The 18375-nt window shown below is 33.1% G+C and overlaps 2 protein-coding genes across 7 annotated transcripts; one reads left to right on the forward strand and one right to left on the reverse strand.

The window, feature by feature from the left end:
- Positions 1 to 989: 989 nt before the first annotated feature.
- LOC106051351 (zinc finger protein 37-like) lies at positions 990 to 6749 on the reverse strand. 2 transcript variants are annotated; one of them, XM_056038741.1, is made up of 2 exons: positions 6648 to 6749; positions 990 to 6384 (listed from the first exon to the last, which is right to left on the reverse strand). In XM_056038741.1, exon 2 carries the CDS (start codon positions 6129 to 6131, stop codon positions 3162 to 3164), a length of 2970 nt encoding a protein of 989 aa, XP_055894716.1. In that variant the 5' UTR covers positions 6132 to 6384; positions 6648 to 6749; the 3' UTR covers positions 990 to 3161. The 2 variants fall into 2 exon arrangements, with proteins under 2 accessions (XP_055894716.1, XP_055894717.1); XM_056038742.1 differs by having other exon boundaries at positions 6603 to 6715.
- Positions 6750 to 6993: 244 nt separating this feature from the next.
- Positions 6994 to 18275, forward strand: LOC106051349 (fatty acid hydroxylase domain-containing protein 2-like). Of its 5 annotated transcripts, none has more exons than XM_056038766.1 (7): positions 6994 to 7094; positions 9785 to 9948; positions 10199 to 10302; positions 11138 to 11259; positions 12124 to 12332; positions 14796 to 15068; positions 15938 to 18275. In XM_056038766.1, the coding sequence occupies exons 2-7, from the start codon at positions 9842 to 9844 to the stop codon at positions 16095 to 16097; spliced, it is 975 nt and encodes a 324-aa protein (XP_055894741.1). In that variant the 5' UTR covers positions 6994 to 7094; positions 9785 to 9841; the 3' UTR covers positions 16098 to 18275. The 5 variants fall into 5 exon arrangements, with proteins under 5 accessions (XP_055894741.1, XP_055894742.1, XP_055894743.1 ...); XM_056038767.1 differs by lacking the exon at positions 6994 to 7094 and adding an exon at positions 7432 to 7567; XM_056038768.1 differs by lacking the exon at positions 6994 to 7094 and adding an exon at positions 7505 to 7558.
- Positions 18276 to 18375: the final 100 nt, after the last annotated feature.

Genomic DNA, 18375 nt, shown 5'->3' on the forward strand with positions numbered 1-18375 from the left:
ATTTTGGCTGTTTTTATCATAGACAATAACATTTTATTATAAAGTTTTCCAAACATTTTCACAGCATGCATCTAATTTCTCACTTTGTCTGTATCACTGTGTTTAGTTTAGCGGCCATTTTCGGAATTTAGTTTGCTTCACTTGGTGTTCTTTCCAATGAGCGAGAAACAGCCAAAAGTTTAGAAATAGATGCACAGGTTACTGACTTCACTATTTGAAGGCCAGAAAAATGTTCCATGTATTTACTGTTAAATGATGGAAGTAGAATTAGATTATAGTTTGTATCAATATTTCAAAGTTTTCAACTAGAAGTGTTTTAGTACCATGTAAATGTGTAGAATGTAGTCTTAACTGAATGTAGTCCTAACCGAATGAAACGTAATGACATCGTTTCTAATTACTTATAAAAAGAAAGGTACACTACTTGCATTGGAATGTCTTTTGGTAAATGTACCGATACATTCAAATTACACAATTGTTTTGTCTCACTTTACATTCATCTTATTGGGTTAGGTGGAGGGGCCCACCAACATATTATTGAACCAGGTCCCAAGGGTACCTTGCTACGCCACTGCTTTTGCTACCCTGAGTACACAGGAATAATTCAAGTTCAAGATGAGGGCAGAACTCGACATTTCGATTATTTAGTGTCACATTGTGTGTTTGCAGTAGATTAGATCATGGCCAGGTACTGTAAAAAATGTTTGTAAAATGTTTTACATGTTTCGGATGTTCCTTCAGAGTTGAAGATAGTTTACTTCCTAGTCCAAACCTCCCGCTGGACGACGGGGGATGGGAGCGGGCAGGGTTTGAACCCTGGACCATCGATAATTCTGAACAACAATCCAGCGCGCAAACCGCACGACCAGGCAGAACAATATCGTTCAAAATATTTCCAAGCTGAAATTTTAGTCTGGACAAGATACAACTACATTTATCAGTCAAATATTTTCAACTAAATATAAAAAAAACAACAACAAACAAACAAGTTAACTAAACTAATTTAAACTTTACTTTTTTTCAATCTAAAAAACAAAACAAAAAAAAACTTAACTTTTAACATGTAAATAAAAGTTTCAGCTTTGTGCATAAAAATTTAACAAATACATTATTTTCAAGTACCTAGTAAACAATGCCCATTGCAAAAGTAGTACCATTTCTAAAACAATAGCCCAGAGAATATCACATGGACTTCCTATGACAGTCTCTTTAACCAAACAATTAGGCCCTGCTACACAAAAGACCTGGTTGTGACCATTGGTCTTGGGTCCAAAAAGAAACAACAACAACAAACAAGGTTACAAAGACAGTTTGTGTGGAAACACAAACTCAAAATTGGCCCCCGAAGTGGTCCACCTAGAGTCTTCACCAGGATTCGAACACAGGACTTCCGGTTACAAGTGCTTTACCCCTCAGCCACAGCATCTCCATATATTCATTTAGCGTACACTTATATTTTTAAAAATAATAATTATTAACCTTATAAAATTGGAAATTAATAGCATGTTATACGTAGGCCCCTATAACGAGAAACTAAAAAAGATTTATTCTTCTTACAAAATTAGATAAACTGGCAACACGGAAAAAAAAAAAATTCTTGACCTACAAATGACTTAAAAGACTTTCCCCTCGCAAATAAAAATTAATATCTCCATTGTCATACGAACTAGACATAGATCTAGGCTTGTTTTAGATCTAAGTCTAGAAATAGATCTAAGTTAATCTAAGTCTAGATCTAGACTAATCTAGAGCTAGATATAGAATCTAGAGCTAGATATAGAATCTTGATATAGACATAGAATCTACTATATCTAGACTAGAACTCGTATGAATTTACACGTTTTATCTTAAAATGACTAAACCGATGCCAATGTTATGATCATGAATTGTAGGCCTTTTGTTACCGGGTAATGGTGTACTTAAAACGGGACCTCAAATCAGTTAACATCAATACTGACCATTGGGAAGACATATCATTGACATATGATATAGCTCTAGACCGCACCAGATGGAGAGAGACAGTGGCCAAAAAAACTGTGGACAGTGAAAGAACATGGGTCTCAGCCCAGGAAGAAAAACGTACAATACGAAAAATGGCTAGCTCCTCTACCACCGAAGCAAAAGCCACCTTAACCTGCGATATTTGTGGACGGGAGTGTCTCTCCTAAATAGGGCTCCACAGCCACACGAGGAAGTGTGCGAGATGAACCAGAGTCGTCCTACGACTGAAGGAGGCCAACAACAGTGGTGTACTATGCTGTTCATATCCCATTCATTTCTTAATGTGATTCTATTGTTTACATAATAAATAATTCTGCACCCCTAACCTGTCAGAAGATAAGTTATTGCCTTAATAATTAAAATTTTGTACGAATTATCAATACATTTATAATATATATATATATATAAATATATCTAGATATGGGCCCTATTTAGTCTTATTTAGACTGTCAAGTGTCGGCCCCTATAATAAGGATATGTCAAAACTGCGCGCTATAAAAGTACTTCGTTTTTTTTTAAACTTATAACTAAAACGATGTTCCTATCAAAATTCAGCATTCTATTAAATATATTTTATAATGATCCATTGACACTTTTACCATTGTGACCTTAGATGCAAATTTTTTGTACCAATGCGTGAATCTATGAATGAAGCTCGAGTTAATAATGAAGAAGTCCATGACCTTTTCAAAAAAAAGTTACCTCCCCTGAAGTTTTTCATTGAAAAGTGGTGTAATTTAAAAAAAAAATCTGCTTGCATATATAATTTTAAAATGGTTCACTTTCGGAAAAGAAAAAAGTAGCAGTTGCATCAGAACTTTGAATGATGTAAAATGATGTCCTATTTTCATTTTCTCTTCTAGTTTCTGAGATCTAAACGGGACTGACGGACGGACAGACAAGCCACACAAAACTAATAGTGTCTTTTCCCCTATGGGGGGCCGCTATCAAACTCCTACAGTTAAAGTACTTGATGTACATCACTTACAGTGACTCACATAGATACTTAAATACTTATAATAGGCTTTACAATTTTTACAAACATAATACAATAATAATTTTTACATTTTAATGCCATATGTACAGTACATAAATGTGCAATTATGTCTTAGCTAAAGTTGTCTTAAAAAATGTAATATGAATGGAGCAATCATTTTCAATTAAGAGCTATGGTCACCAGATAGAAGATTATTAACACTAGAATTGTGATAGGTAACATTGACACCAGGAGTTTGGTAGGCCACAGAGGATGCATTCTTTTGCAAAACAACAATAGTCTGGGGACAAGGCTGACACATAACTGTTGCATACTGCATTTGCTGAGGCTCTCCTGGGTTGATCATGCTGGGGTCATAGGTAAAATGTCTCTGGGTATACCCAACAGGAACAAATGTATTTTGGGTATGAACAGATTGTTGAGGCGGTACTATAGAATCTGTTGACTGTGCCATGTTAATGTTTTCAAGTGCACTGGGGGCCAAGTTTTCTTGTACGGCGAACTGTTGGGGTGTAAACATTGGATTGACAGCCGAAAGATTACAGCCAGCCTGTAAAACTTGGGGCTGAATATTGGTTTGAGTATTGATATCATGAAATGAATTGTACTGTTCATTAGATGTCCTAGCTTTATAAAAGTTTGTATAAACTTGCTCATCCTTCACTGTTGTTTCAGTGGCTGAATCTCCAGATAGCATAGAAACTGAAATATAATGTTCCACATCTCTATGGACATCTCCCAGTTGCTGGTGATGGCCTGAGAGGCAAATCTGCTGAGATTTATCTGTTGGCTGATCTATGTTCTGTTGCATCATTGCTGTCAACTCACCAGCAGCACCTTGATTTATTGGATCATAATGATCTAATGTATCTGAGTTGGCATTGCTTATGACGTTAATGTAAAAATCTGTCTTTTTCAGGCGGTGGGAGATGGTATCTTCTCGCCACTTTTTAGGATCCTTTTTATGAATTTGGATCATGTGCCGCCTCAAGACTGATGAGTCAGCAAATGTCCGCCTACACAAGCCACACTCAAAAGGTTTCTCTCCAACGTGAATTCTTTCATGTCTCGTCATAGCTTGTCTTTGGCTGAATCCTTTCCCACACATTGAGCAGACGTAATCCTTGGTAGTCTTGTGGACCTTTAAGTGCGTAGCCAAACCTGAGGATTGTCTGAAAGATTTATCACATAATTTGCAAGGAAACAATTTTTCTTCTTTATGCATATACATATGTTGGTTTAAGGACTTCACGTAGGAAAATTTCTTCCCACACACTTCACACACAAATGGACGTATTCCCATATGAACATTGGCATGTTGGAGATACGATTTTTTTTGCGAAAAGCTTTTGCCACAGGAAGGGCACATGTACAAGCGTTTCATACCCAGATGGTTTGACTTGATGTGATAGGCTAGTACATACTTAGTGCTAAATATCTTGGAGCAAAACTTGCACGGAAACTCTGGTTTGATGTAATCTTCTGCATGACTTTTCTTATGATCAAGCAACTGTCGTGCCTCCTTGTACAGTTTCCCACACACATCGCAACAATTTTCTGCTTCGGTGTGACATTTCATGTGTCGTCGCAAGTCCTTTCTATAACCAAATTCTTTAGTGCAGATTTCACAAGTGAATTTCTTCGTCAAGTGCACTCTTCTCTGGTGCTCTACTAACTGTGTCGACTTTGAGGTTTCGTAAAGACATTTATCACAGTTATAAATGAGACCAGATGTATTAGTATTTGATGTTTTGTCTGTACCTGGAACAGCATCAGAAATTTCCCTTTTGATCTGATTGATTTCTTCAGAAGAGTCTTTGTTTTGTATTTGTGTCAGTGAATTATTGCTTGGTGGAACATTGTTTTCTGGTTCCATTAAACCTTCATGTTTAAAAGGTGAGAACTTTTCACTTTTGTTTGGCTGAATTGTAGCTTTATATTTCTCACTATTTCCTTCATTAGAATTTTTTATCCGATTTTTGGAGGACGCCGTCTTTATTGTTTTGTTTATCTTTAAACAATGTCCACCATTTTTTCCATCAGCATCTGGATCTTTTTTTGTTTTTCTTTTTATCTTTCCAGACACACTTTCAAAGTTCTCACTACGTTTCTTACATTTCTGTCTCAAGGACTGTCGTCTTTCATTGTCTGGAGCTCTACTGAAAGACATGCTAATTTCTATTTTAGCACAGCTTTTTCTTGGAAGTTCAGAATCATTTACTATTTTGTTTTTCAATCTTCTTTTCCTTAAGTAGGTTACTTTTTCTTGTTTTCTCATATTTGTTGTTTTTAATTTCTTCGGAGGGTTTATTAAGAAACTTGTTTTAATATCAACTAAAGTTTTAGTGTTGCTTAATTTATGATCTTTGACCTTTGTATCAGAGTTTTCATTTAGGTCATCTTTCGGTATTAAATTATTTCCTGAATCATGATTGGCATACTTCTTATGATACTTTTCAATAGTTTCTTTTTTATATACTTGACACAATGCTTCTTCAATTTCAATAACACTAGGCTGTCTCATTTTATTAGACTCCTCTGCCTCAACAATAACATATGGTTCAGGAGGAGATTTACAAGAAGCAGAGATCTGCCGTCGAGTTTTATCAACTGTTTTACCTCGTAAATTTGAGTTAAAATACCATTTATCAAGAAGCTTATTGTTCGTAGAACTTTGTTTTACTGGTTTTGATGATAATACTGTATTATTTTCTAAATTAGGTTCTGGCTCCAATGACGATGATGAATGTATTTGAGAAAAATTGTTTGGAGAACAATATATTTTTGTTTTTTCAGAGCTACACCTATCATCAACAAAATTATTGGTTTCTTTGAAATGTGCTAAAGCTGCATTAAAATCTATTTCATCAAGAACTGCTCCCCTAGAATAAGCACTCTGAAGTGTGGCAAGTAATGTTTTTAAAAATGCATCCATTTTAAAAATCGTTATCCATGAACTTTTTATAGTGTAAGGTCTATCAGAGGAGAGCACTTCAATATCAAGTTGGGCAAAAAGTCTTTTTAAATATACTACAAGTCCTTGTGGATGTGGAAATGTATCAATATAATTGTCAGCAACAACTACTGTGGCTACTGAAAAGGGTGAAATGATTCCACAATCATTGAGGCTCATTTTCAATTGAGTGAAATCTAGATGGAGATCAATATTAGAATGTCATTGTAACTGTCAGCGAGTTAATAAAGCTTATTAACAGACTTAATAGATTGGAGACCTATAGATCTAGTCTAGATCATCTCTATGAATAGTATGATGATTGTGATCTAGAGTCTAGTTCTATAGCTAGTCTATTCAAGAGTCAAGACTCAAGGATATAGACTATTGTCACTTGTGTCACATCTGATGAAGACCCTTTCATGGGCTCATCCTGCAAACAAATGCAATGCAGCATGATTATTAAAATTAAATAATGTAAATCTATTTATTCTATTATTTCTATATATATCATTTCAATAACAGTAACAGATCTAGTCAAATAGTCATCTATTAAAAATCTATGTTATAATAATAATTATATTTAATATATATATTTTTACTGAGTATATACAGTAAAATAATTAATATAGATTAAGTAGCATAAATTACTTTAAATTACTAGATTTCTAGATAAAATAATTATACTACTAATACTTTTTATAGTAGATACTAGAGTAGATATGATATATTATAAGTTTAAGTTCTAGATTTCTAAACTTTTCCAATTAAACTTTTTAAAAAACTTCAAATTCGGTCAAATTAGTCTAATTCTATAAACTATGCATTAATTTTTGTTTTCAGTCTAGCGATTAGTGTAAAACAACAATTAACAATAGTTTAGCATGGACCTGGCTACTGAAGTTTAGGTACCTATTGAAAATCATATCTAGATCTAAATTACATTAAATATAGATCTAGATCTATTTCAACACTTATACTTATACCTAGATTATTATATTTATGCAGACCTTAATTTAATCAAATAGTCTGTAAAAAGGATTATGTCTGTCAATTAGAGAAGCCCAAAGTATTAGCTAAAAGTTTGACCATCCTCACTGAATGTAAACAATAACCTTAAATAGTCTAAGTTTAGTGTCGTAGGTAAGATATTTTGGGTATTATTATTGTAATGTCCTCCTTTGTCTTTTCCATTATCTGATTCTAGAATGATATTCTAGTAGATCTAGATTTACTTGTAAGAGCTTCTCAAACTCAAAAGACAAATGCCTGAAAATCATAATCATGATAATGTGAAATGCGTAGTCATGGAAATGAATTAATGATGGATTATAGTTAGTCGGACTGTTGGACTAGGACCTAGATCTAACACCTAGATCTAGTAAGTAGTACTAGGTCACGGCCACGAGAGTCTTAGTCTAGCTAAAAGTCGAATTCTAAATCTAGATTCTATAAATAGTAAAAATAGGTCGGTCATATGACATGAAAAACGATTAATAAAAAAATATATAAACAGTGTTGTTTTTTCGTTTTTGGGGTCAAAGTCCATTTTGGATTTTAATTTTGGATGGATGCAAGGCAGAGGTGATAAGATCATAAGACTAAGAGTAAGATAAGTAAGAAAAAAAATAGTCTATATTATTATTTACTATATAATTAGTCTATAAATACCATATTAATATTAGACAATTAGTATTATTACATATTCTAGTTAATCTAGCCAATCTAGGTCTAGACTCACTAGTCACTAGTCTGTCTAGTGTCTAGAGATCTAGCTTCTACTAGAGTTAATCTAGATCTCATCTAGAATCTAGAGACAGATTTTGATTTAGACTCTAGTCTCTAGTGACTCTAGAGTCTAGATCTAGTATCATCTAGACTATATAATTTTTTTTATAGTAAATTATAGATTCTATTATAATCATAATTAATATTAATAATCTGATTTCTCATTTTCACCTGTGACTTTAAAAAAAAATTCATTCAATCAGTTGTTGAGTCAGTTAGTTAAAAGATTTTGATTAAAAAAATCAGTTTTGAATTAAGACTTAGAAATTGAATATAGATCTAGATCTAGAATCTACACTAGGTTCATAAAATTATATATCATATAATTATATTATATATATATATATATTATATATCTAGACATCTAGATTCGGTACCCTAGATTCTAGAATCTAGATCTAGATAGAAGATTCTGTCTGTCTAAAGTGAGTCAAATTGTTAAACGAAGTCTGTATTCTGACTTAATTCTAAAGCTGACTATAAATTAAATAATTGAATTTTTAATGATTATTTTAATATTTATATTTATTGATTGGATATTGTTAATTTATAATAAAGTAATTAAGTGTTATAAATTAGATCTTGAATTCTAGATTAACTAGATAAACTTGACTTTCAAAATTTAATGACTAATCGCTAAATGGGTGACTAAACAAATGTATTTCAAATCTCTACTATCTTAGATCTAGAATCTAGATCTAAATAGTTGTCCTAAAAGCTATAGAGATATAACTCATACCTTTTTAAATGGCAGATTATTTTGATTTGCTCATTGAATTTTTTTCTTCCGTTCCCCCCCTTTTTTTTGTTGCTTCCTCCAAGTCCAGTGTTTTGTATATATACTGTTCCCAACTGGTATCCAAAACAATTATTTTTCACAACTGTATTTAAGAGAGAAGGACTGGGTGAGGATGAGGGTTGAGGTTAAGAGCAGAATTCAATTGGTGGTCTGAATGAGAAAATGGGAGAAAAGAGGTACGAATAATGTAATTTGGAGGAGGGGAGAGGGCAGAGGAGATCTTTAATTATCATTGCCTATTGTGCCATCCTTCCATTTGATACTCATAATTGTAATCATCTTCTTTTTTGAAGTCATGTCTGTATTTTAAAGATAACATAATTGTGCAGAAGAATCTTTGGAAGAATCATTTATGGATAATGTGCTGAAACTTTACATCAAAGGCCCCTGGCTTTGCAGGTTAATAATTTGGCAGCTGTCTTTCCACGTGCATGCTGACAAACTGACATGACCTCAACTATGCATGCTTTCTACAAGTAGACACACACAGTCACTGTCTCTCCTCTTTTAGTAAATCGTTTAGGTATACATTACAAAAGTTGGAGAATTAATCCCACCAACATAAGTACCAACTTCCCTTTTTTTTTTCATTTTAAACCATATTCAAATTAAGAAAATGATATATTTTAATCAGTTTGTTGAAAGCCATTTCCTTAATATTCCACACTCCGTGTAGTCTGTGATAGGCAAGGACTTTGTAGAGTTTAAGTCTCTGATAAACATACATGACTAGATTGACACAATAATACGCTTAGGACATAATTATCTTCTCTTTTGAAGTAATGTAATGTATTAAGATAAATAGATAAGATAGCACATGTATATATGCTATTATGTTTCCAAAAATAGTATTCAGTCAGCATGTTTCTTAAATATCAATAAGTGGGGTACTTTTACCCTATTGGGGATACTAAATGCAATCTTCAAGAAATTTCTCCCATCTGCTTTATCAGTAGAAACATCTGTAGAGCCAGATCTATTTATTAAATCTTCCATATCTGTCCTAATTTTTGGACTAGAAGAACATTAAGCTGTTGTGGAAATGGGAGGGTATGAACTTGGAACCATCATACCATCCAAACGACAGTCTATTGCGCTTACCACACATCCAAGGAGTCATTATACACTGTAATCACTGTCAATCTTATGCTTACCGGTATTTGTTTTTCTAAACATTTTGTTTGACCAAGTGACTGATTTTATCGAGCAGCATTGTAAATATTGTCATTTTTTGTTTCTTTCTCAGGCTCAAAAAATTTGCAGTTTGAATACTTATTAAACATTGGTCACCAACAAAACTAAAATGCTTGTTTATCGATTGACCCAATTATTTGATTCTGTCAAACATACCTTGTTTATAATCGGAACTTCCCTAATTGTTTTCCTTGCTCTACGCAACTCCATAGTATGGTGGGTATTCATATATAATTTAACTTTGTTTCGTTAAAATAATTTATATTTTCTAAGCTTTTAGTATTAAAATTTATTTGCCATTTAACTTCTTGACTTGCATCTATTTATATACATACTATGTATTTTTTTAAAAGTAAAAATAAAGAAAAAAGTATTTTATTTGTATATTCTATATGTTCTATTTATTGTCACTTTCTATTCACATAAAATAAAATGTCAGTCCTAATGTGAATGTTTTGTTTCCTAGGCATATGCAACAGTTTTGGGGAGCCTCTGGTGATTTCTGGCAACGACAGTGGGAGAATTTATTCAATTTCTTTGGACAGAATGAATTGTTATTGTCTACTGTTGGTAATATATTGGAATGAAATGTTATTGTCTACTGTTGGTAATATATTAAAATGAACTGTTATTGTCCACTGTTGGTAATATATTTGAATGAACTGTTATTGTCTACTGTTGGTAATATATTTAAATCAACTGTTATTGTCTACTGTTGGTAATATATTTGAATGAACTGTTATTGTCCACTGTTGGTAATATATTTGAATGAACTGTTATTGTCTACTGTTGGTAATATATTTAAATCAACTGTTATTGTCTACTGTTGGTAATATATTTGAATGAACTGTTATTGTCTACTGTTGGTAATATATTTGAATGAACTGTTATTGTCCACTGTTGGTAATATATTTGAATGAACTGTTATTGTCTACTGTTGGTAATATATTTAAATGAACTGTTATTGTCCACTGTTGGTAATATATTTGAATGAACTGTTATTGTCTACTGTTGGTAATATATTTAAATCAACTGTTATTGTCTACTGTTCAAAATATATTTAAATCAACTGTTATTGTCTACTGTTGGTAATATATTTGAATGAACAGTTATTGTCTACTGTTGGTAATATATTTAAATGAACTGTTATTGTCCACTGTTGGTAATATATTTGAATGAACTGTTATTGTCTACTGTTGGTAATATATTTAAATCAACTGTTATTGTCTACTGTTCAAAATATATTTAAATCAACTGTTATTGTCTACTGTTGGTAATATATTTGAATGAACAGTTATTGTCTACTGTTGGTAATATATTTGAGTGTGTGACTGATTCAAAATTTGTTCAGAAGCTTCGGTACAAATGTTTTTAATGAATCTCTAATTCTGTTTGCCCCCTACAGGCTCCTTTATCTTCACCTCATCTGTCTTCTGGCTGAGTAATATTTTCCTCATGGTACTGGATGTGACTGGCTGGCCGGCAGCTTTGCTGAAGTATAAGATACAGAACAGCAAGAATTGTCCAGTATGTGTTAACAACCTTCATTGAACTAGGATTTTATATTCAATGGGATCAGAACCTAAATTTTAGCTTCATTTTTGCTAGTATTATGTGCTAGACCCTGACATTCATATTTAACATATTTTAAAGATAATGGATTCTAGTTTTCTAAAAATAGCTACATCTTCATTTAGGGTTTGAGTATTGGTTCATGAAACGGTCAAAAGTCAGATTTTAAATGTTATAATCATGTGATCAACAAGCTTAATGCACACTAAATGAATCACACTTCAGGTTAAAAGTCACTTGAGGTTAAAGGTTAATTGCATAGGAAATACTTGAACAACTTTCATGCACTAATGTAATTTTGTCAGTTGAATGACCATTAATTGTGACACTGTAAGCAAATATAATGGATGCACTAGAAGTTTGAATGAATAGATAGTACACGAAATAATCTGTGCAGGAGATAAATACATACATCTAACACTTCATCTTTATATGCATTTAATCTTTTATCCCTGTATAAACACTCAAAATATTTCATCCTCTTTATCAGTGGTTCCCAAACTTTTTTCTTAACGGAATACTTGGCACATTCTGAGTATTTAGCGGAACATTTTGGTTATTTTTTAGAGAGATTAATACACGTGATGGCCTACTAATTAATTACTGGTATTCCAGTAGTTAGTGGAAAACCTATTCGGACCCAGTGTTCTGTGGAACACAGCTTGGGAAACACTGATCTACATAAACCTAATACATTTTTTTTCTTTTTAAAAATTGTATCCATAAATTACTTTTTTAAAAATTTGCCTTTCTTAACTCATCTGTTCGACACTTCAGAGGCTAGTTTTTATCTGCCAACATTTAAACCTTTTCTTGCAGCTAAGATTATCGGACATGAAAAGGGCCATTAAAGTGGCGCTCTTCAATCAGATCGTCGTTGGGCTGCCCACATCGTTTCTCATCTACTGGGTGATGAAGTGGCGTGGATGTACCTGCTCTCCCAATGACTTGCCAACTTTTCACTGGGTAGTTTTTGAGCTGAGTGTTTTCTCCCTGGCAATAGAAATAGGCTTTTATTATTCCCACAGGTTTGTTTTTTTAAGTTTATTTTTATTCCAACATTTGGGGTTTTTAAAGTTTGAGGATTAATAAAAAAGTTTGTCTTAAGGCAGGACACTATTTACTTTGAATTTTGTTGTTTCCTTGAAGAGTGAGATACCTCAGTGTTCGTTAGTTGTCTCCCTTGCATCTGTTGAAAATAAGTCAATCAACCAGTCCTGCTGGTTTAAATGGTTTGCTTTATTCTGCATATAGTTTACATTTTTGAACTGACTGGCAGAGAGAGAAGTGGGTTTTTCATTAACTTTGAGTTGCTTAACAAAAATGAAGGCAAGTTATTAGTTGAGATTTAGATTAAAATCATAAACCTGAATGTTTCTGATTTTTAAAAAAATTATAATAAATAAAAATGCTGCCAAGGGTTTGTATTTATCAAATCTTTTTCTTCTGATAACTTGATAAATTAGTTACCCAAAAAAAAATTATTATTTTTTCCCCATATATATATGGGTAGAGCTGCAGGCAGCAGAGGTTTGTATTCAGAGTTTTCCTTCTCATAGGTGGGTAGGCTTCACTTGTCAGAAAATAGTTTCGCCAGACTCAATATCTGAGACACACTTAAAGGCCAGGAGTTGGACTGGTTGTCTGAGGCTATTTGAGACGCGTGCCATTGGAAGCATTTTATAGGTATTGGAGGGGTAATATCCATTACCACTTCTGGCAATGACAGCCTTAGGATTCTTGATAATTATTACATGCTTATTACATATTAACATAAATGACTAGATATACACAACGATTTGTGTAGGCAGTTATTATCTTCTGTTTTGAAGGAAAATCTGTAAATTATAAGATAAAAATGTGTTTTCTAAAAGAAAATACTGTAGAAACAATCTTTCTTCAAACTTCCACTTGTAGGTCCATACTTATTTGTTCACTCTTAAAAGAGCAGGATAGGTTGAGGCTTTAGAAGACTGCACAATGCAGGTGATGTTTAGGTTTTACAATACTGCACAATGCAGGTCATGTTTAGGTTTTAGAAGACTGCACAATGCAGGTCATGTTTAGGTTTTAGAAGACTGCACAATGCAGGGCATGTTTAGGTTTTAGAAGACTTCTCAATGCAGGGCATGTTTAGGTTTTAGAAGACTGCACAATGCAGGGCATGTTTAGGTTTTAGAAGACTTCACAATGCAGGCCATGTTTAGGTTTTAGAAGACTTCACAATGCAGGCCATGTTTAGGTTTTACAAGACTGCACAATGCAGGCCATGTTTAGGTTTTACAATACTGCACAATGCAGGGCATGTTTAGGTTTTAGAAGACTGCTCAATGCAGGGCATGTTTAGGTTTTACAATACTGCACAATGCAGGGCATGTTTAGGTTTTAGAAGACTGCACAATGCAGGCCATGTTTAGGTTTTAGAAGACTTCACAATGCAGGCCATGTTTAGGTTTTACAAGACTGCACAATGCAGGTCATGTTTAGGTTTTAGAAGACTGCACAATGCAGGGCATGTTTAGGTTTTACAATACTGCACAATGAAGGGCATGTTTAGGTTTTACAATACTGCACAATGCAGGGCATGTTTAGGTTTTAGAAGACTTCACAATGCAGGGCATGCTTAGGTTTTAGAAGACTTCACAATGCAGGCCATGTTTAGGTTTTAGAAGACTGCACAAGGCAGGGCATGTTTAGGTTTTAGAAGACTTCACAATGCAGGCCATGTTTAGGTTTTTGAAGACTGCGAAATGCAGGGCATGTTTAGGTTTTAGAAGACTGCACAAGGCTGGCCATGTTTAGGTTTTACAAGACTGCACAAGGCAGGGCATGTTTAGGTTTTACAAGAATGCACAATGCAGGGCATGTTTAGGTTTTAGAAGACTGCACAATGCAGGCCATGTTTAGGTTTTACAAGACTGCACAAGGCAGGGCATGTTTAGGTTTTAGAAGACTGCACAAGGCAGGGCATGTTTAGGTTTTAGAAGACTTCACAATGCAGGTGATGTTTAGGTTTTAGAAGACTGCACAATGCAGGGCATGTTTAGGTTTTATTTATTGAGATATTAAAGTAATATCAGACAGTTGTGACACAACTAGAAATAGACTTTCTAAGGGACCACTAATATTCAAAGGGAATAACCCTTGTGGTCATCACCTAAGCTTAGACTAATGCAGACAAACTTAAAATAATGAAGTCATAAGTAGAAATAAAATGGAAGAAAAATAAACACCAGAAGATCTAGTATTATATTGTCTATAAATAATGTTCCTTCAGAAATGAACATTATTATGTCGCCCAAACCTCATACAGAAGGGCAGGGGATGGAAGAGAGCGGGGTTTGAACTTAGGAGCTCTGAGAGAGCAGCCTGAAGTGTATACCACATAACCAGGTAGCTACTCCTATGCCAAGTATATAGATTGTATAACATATTATAGTAATTAGAAATGAACAGGAAATATAACTCATAATTGTTTTTTATCTGACTAGATTACTGCATCACCCCAAACTATATCGACACATTCACAAACAGCACCATGAGTGGACTGCACCAATTAGTGTCGTGTCCATATATGCCCACCCAGTGGAACACGTTCTCAGCAACATGATCCCTCCAGCCTTGGGACCTATCTTAATGGGATCTCACCTCGCCTCGTCTTGGCTGTTCTGGGCACTAGTGTTGATGTCAACCACTGTGGCCCATTGTGGCTACCATCTTCCATTTCTCCCATCACCAGAGGCTCATGATTACCACCACCTGAAGTAAGTCTTGATTTATACAGTTAGCCATATCTAGTGTTAGGTCATGTGATCTTTCTTTCATTCCCTAGTAAAGGACCACAGTAATTGTCTCTGTTAGCTCAAGTTGTCAAACCTACAACTTAATGCGGACAAGTTTCACAATTTTTGTGTCAGGTTATTTGTGTGTACTTCAGATTGTTTTTTTTATTTGTTCTTTTTTTTTTCTGAGTTTCTTATTTTACAGAGATTATGTTTTTTTTAGCAACCTGACAGATAAATAATAATTATGTCTGATGTTTTTTTTTCTCCCTATAATTTCTATGCAGCCAATATTTGTATGTGTTTGAAGAATGTTTCAATATCAGGGATCTATTCTGAGCACGATGTTAATTATTTTCATCTGGTTGGCTCCACTTACCCCTCCCCCTTTTTCCACATTTAGGCTCCATGAATTGATTTGTTTAAAAACTAGAAATTCTGCGTGAAACAATCTCTAGTGAAATACTATTTGTATCATTGAAAGCAAATCAATTAGTTGCAACTTGCTGAGAACAAGAGAAAATTACAACAGCAAAAAAAAAAAACAAAAAAAAAAAAACCCACAGAGTGGAGAAATGATAAAACTTAAAATATGTTAGAGAATGGGAGGGGAGGGTGTCACTAATAATAGCCATAGCTGTGGTATCCCATCATTTTAAACTGTTTCCTGTACCAAAATATCTAATGTAAGAAAAACAAATGTTCTTCTTCAATTTTTTTTATTATGCAAATTTGATCTACCAATCTTAGCACATTAACATATTTAGTAATTAATCATGTACCCTATAAACTTCAGGTCCAAGATTGAATATTGCAAATATTTTGTACATAAAATGTTAACTTTCTCGTAGGTTTAATCAAAATTTTGGAGTACTTGGTGTTCTGGATCGTTTTCATGGAACAGACTCTCAGTTCCGAGCATCACTTGCATATCAGAGACACTTCCTGTTACTGTCCACAGTTCCAGTCTCTCAACAAGTTCCAGAACCCTCTAAGAAAACATCAGAGTAGAAACGTCAGTTTTATGATGCAGGCCCTGGCTCTTCGTCAGCTAGTGTGAAAATCTGATTAAAATATGTCTCAACAACTTTAACTTATTGATAAGATTGCCTCCCCTAATCAAATTTTTGTGTGTGCTATAATTAGAATGGACTAAATTCTTAAATTTAAAGTTTTAATTTTATCTTTACTGTTTCATGATTCTAAAGTCTGGGATAATTTAGAAATTTAGTTCGTAGGCTGCTGTGATGACTTGTCAGTCCTGTAAATTGAAACTTTAAAACATGCAGCAGAAGGTGGCCATTGTTTCACTCTTATGTCTTAATACCAGTTAGATAAACACTTCAATCAAACTTGTATCTACTTTCCAGACAGAGGAGAAAGTTTAAACCTAGCAGTCAGCATGACATACTTTACAAACTGGAGTTAAGCCTTTTTTTTTTTCTTCTAGGTATTTCTTTGAGTTCTAAATCTTTAATTTTCTTTGCTTATTAGTCTGATGATTAAACCCAGCTGGCTCTCTATTTACACCATCATACCGGTACCTACAAGTTATTTATCTTTTTTAAATGACCAAAGACTAGATCTGTTGTTTTTTTTTCTTTCTAATTGATTTCTCATGACTTCAAGGACAAAACTAATAAAATCAGTGATAAATTTGAATCTGTATTTTTACAATTAAAACCCATTGAATCAATAGCAAGAAATGGAATCGCTATGGAGACATAGCATAAGACAGGTCTATCTTTATTTCTAATTTGTTATTATTATTTTTTTTAACAAAAATGAAACAGATTTGAAATATTGAAGCAAGTATATTATTGATAGCTCAATCCATTGTTTGTATTTTGATTTTATTTTTGTTTTATTTTGCTTTGTGGACCTATCTTACACATTTTATATTATGAAACAAATTTTATACAAAGTATTTTAAAACTTTTTTTTTTCCGAAGGTTTTAAACATTAAAAAATGTAAATATAAAGTTATCTCCATTCCCTTGTTATCAGCATCTTGACATATTTATATCTTTTATCTGTATGAAGTTTTTATGAGCAGACACTGTAGCTATTAATTAAAAAAAATATTGTTATATTTGTTGATATTGTACCTGCTTCTGAGATTCTGTTCACTTTATTGCTTTTAATGTGTTGAAAAATGTGCACAAAGTTTTTTTTTTTTATTTTAAATTTTTTCTTTTTACTCTCTGGTCATATTCAAATATTTTGTACAGTGCCATGGTCCAAACTATATTCTGTCTGGTCATATTCAAAATAGTTTGTACAGTCCAAACATTTTTTTTTTATTTGAGTGCCATGGTCCAAAACATATTTTTTAAAAGTGTTAATTCTTTCAAATTTTTATTATCTTGCCACGTACTATTGAAGATTAAAAATGCGAAAATGATTGACTCCCTTGCTAATGATTGTCTCCCTTGCTATTCATCTCTTCACATTGTCTTATTGAATTATTATGGTCACATTTTGTCTTTCTAAAGTCTTATTCTGTAAATATATTTCAGTTTTGGAAGCCTAGTCTTTTTATGTTACAGTGTTTCCTACAATTATGATCTGTGATATTAAGATCTTTCAAAAGAAAAAAAAAATATTATAAAATAAATTCTTTCACTTTTTATTTTTTCCTGTGTAAAAACCTCTCTTTGATTTCTATCTGGAAGTACATTTTGATTGTGTCTGATTTAAAAATACTCCTAGCCCTTGCAAGTTTTTGGTGACTTTTTTTCCCAATCATTGATAAAAAAAACCAACTCATTTTTTAAAGCCTTCATTTATCTTTCACTAAATAAATTAGTTACATTTTATTAAAGCTATGTTCAGATTGTTTCTTTTGCAACCCATTGACATCGTCATAAATTGAACTTAACAGTAAACCTGAAAAACCTGAAGCGCTTCATTAAGTTGGTAAGACATACGCTTGTTGAGATGGACTCTGTGTGGTCTCATTAGGTCAGTACTGGTATTCAATTGAATCAAAACTTCTTGTTGTGTAACCCGGTGTTGTACTTACAGCATTATAAAGCATTGGGGACTATTTCTTTCCCCAATTCTATTTGTGTAGACATGTATCTGTAGTATGGTGAAAACTTTGGACCTGAAGATGTAGATCTCAAAACTTTTTTTTTACTTTGGCTTCTGTAGACTATGTGAAATAAAATTATTTTAGTAAAAATATTTTGTTTTGAGTTTTGTTTTTTTAAACCTAGAAATCCATCGACCTGACGGAGTAAAAAGTAGACACAGTAGACGTGAGAATCTAAAGACAAAAAAAATA

This window comes from Biomphalaria glabrata, chromosome 8, assembly GCF_947242115.1.
Source record: "Biomphalaria glabrata chromosome 8, xgBioGlab47.1, whole genome shotgun sequence".
Classification (NCBI taxonomy): domain Eukaryota; kingdom Metazoa; phylum Mollusca; class Gastropoda; family Planorbidae; genus Biomphalaria; species Biomphalaria glabrata.

Bases quoted from the DNA above. Each gene is read 5' to 3' on its own strand.
- LOC106051351 (XM_056038741.1), bottom strand. From the start codon at position 6,131: ATGAGCCTCAATGATTGTGGAATCATTTCACCCTTTTCAGTAGCCACA.
- LOC106051349 (XM_056038766.1), top strand. From the start codon at position 9,842: ATGCTTGTTTATCGATTGACCCAATTATTTGATTCTGTCAAACATACC. The intron at 12,333-14,795 runs GTTTGTTTTTTT...TTATCTGACTAG, and splicing joins GGCTTTTATTATTCCCACAG to ATTACTGCATCACCCCAAAC. The intron at 15,069-15,937 runs GTAAGTCTTGAT...ACTTTCTCGTAG, and splicing joins CATGATTACCACCACCTGAA to GTTTAATCAAAATTTTGGAG.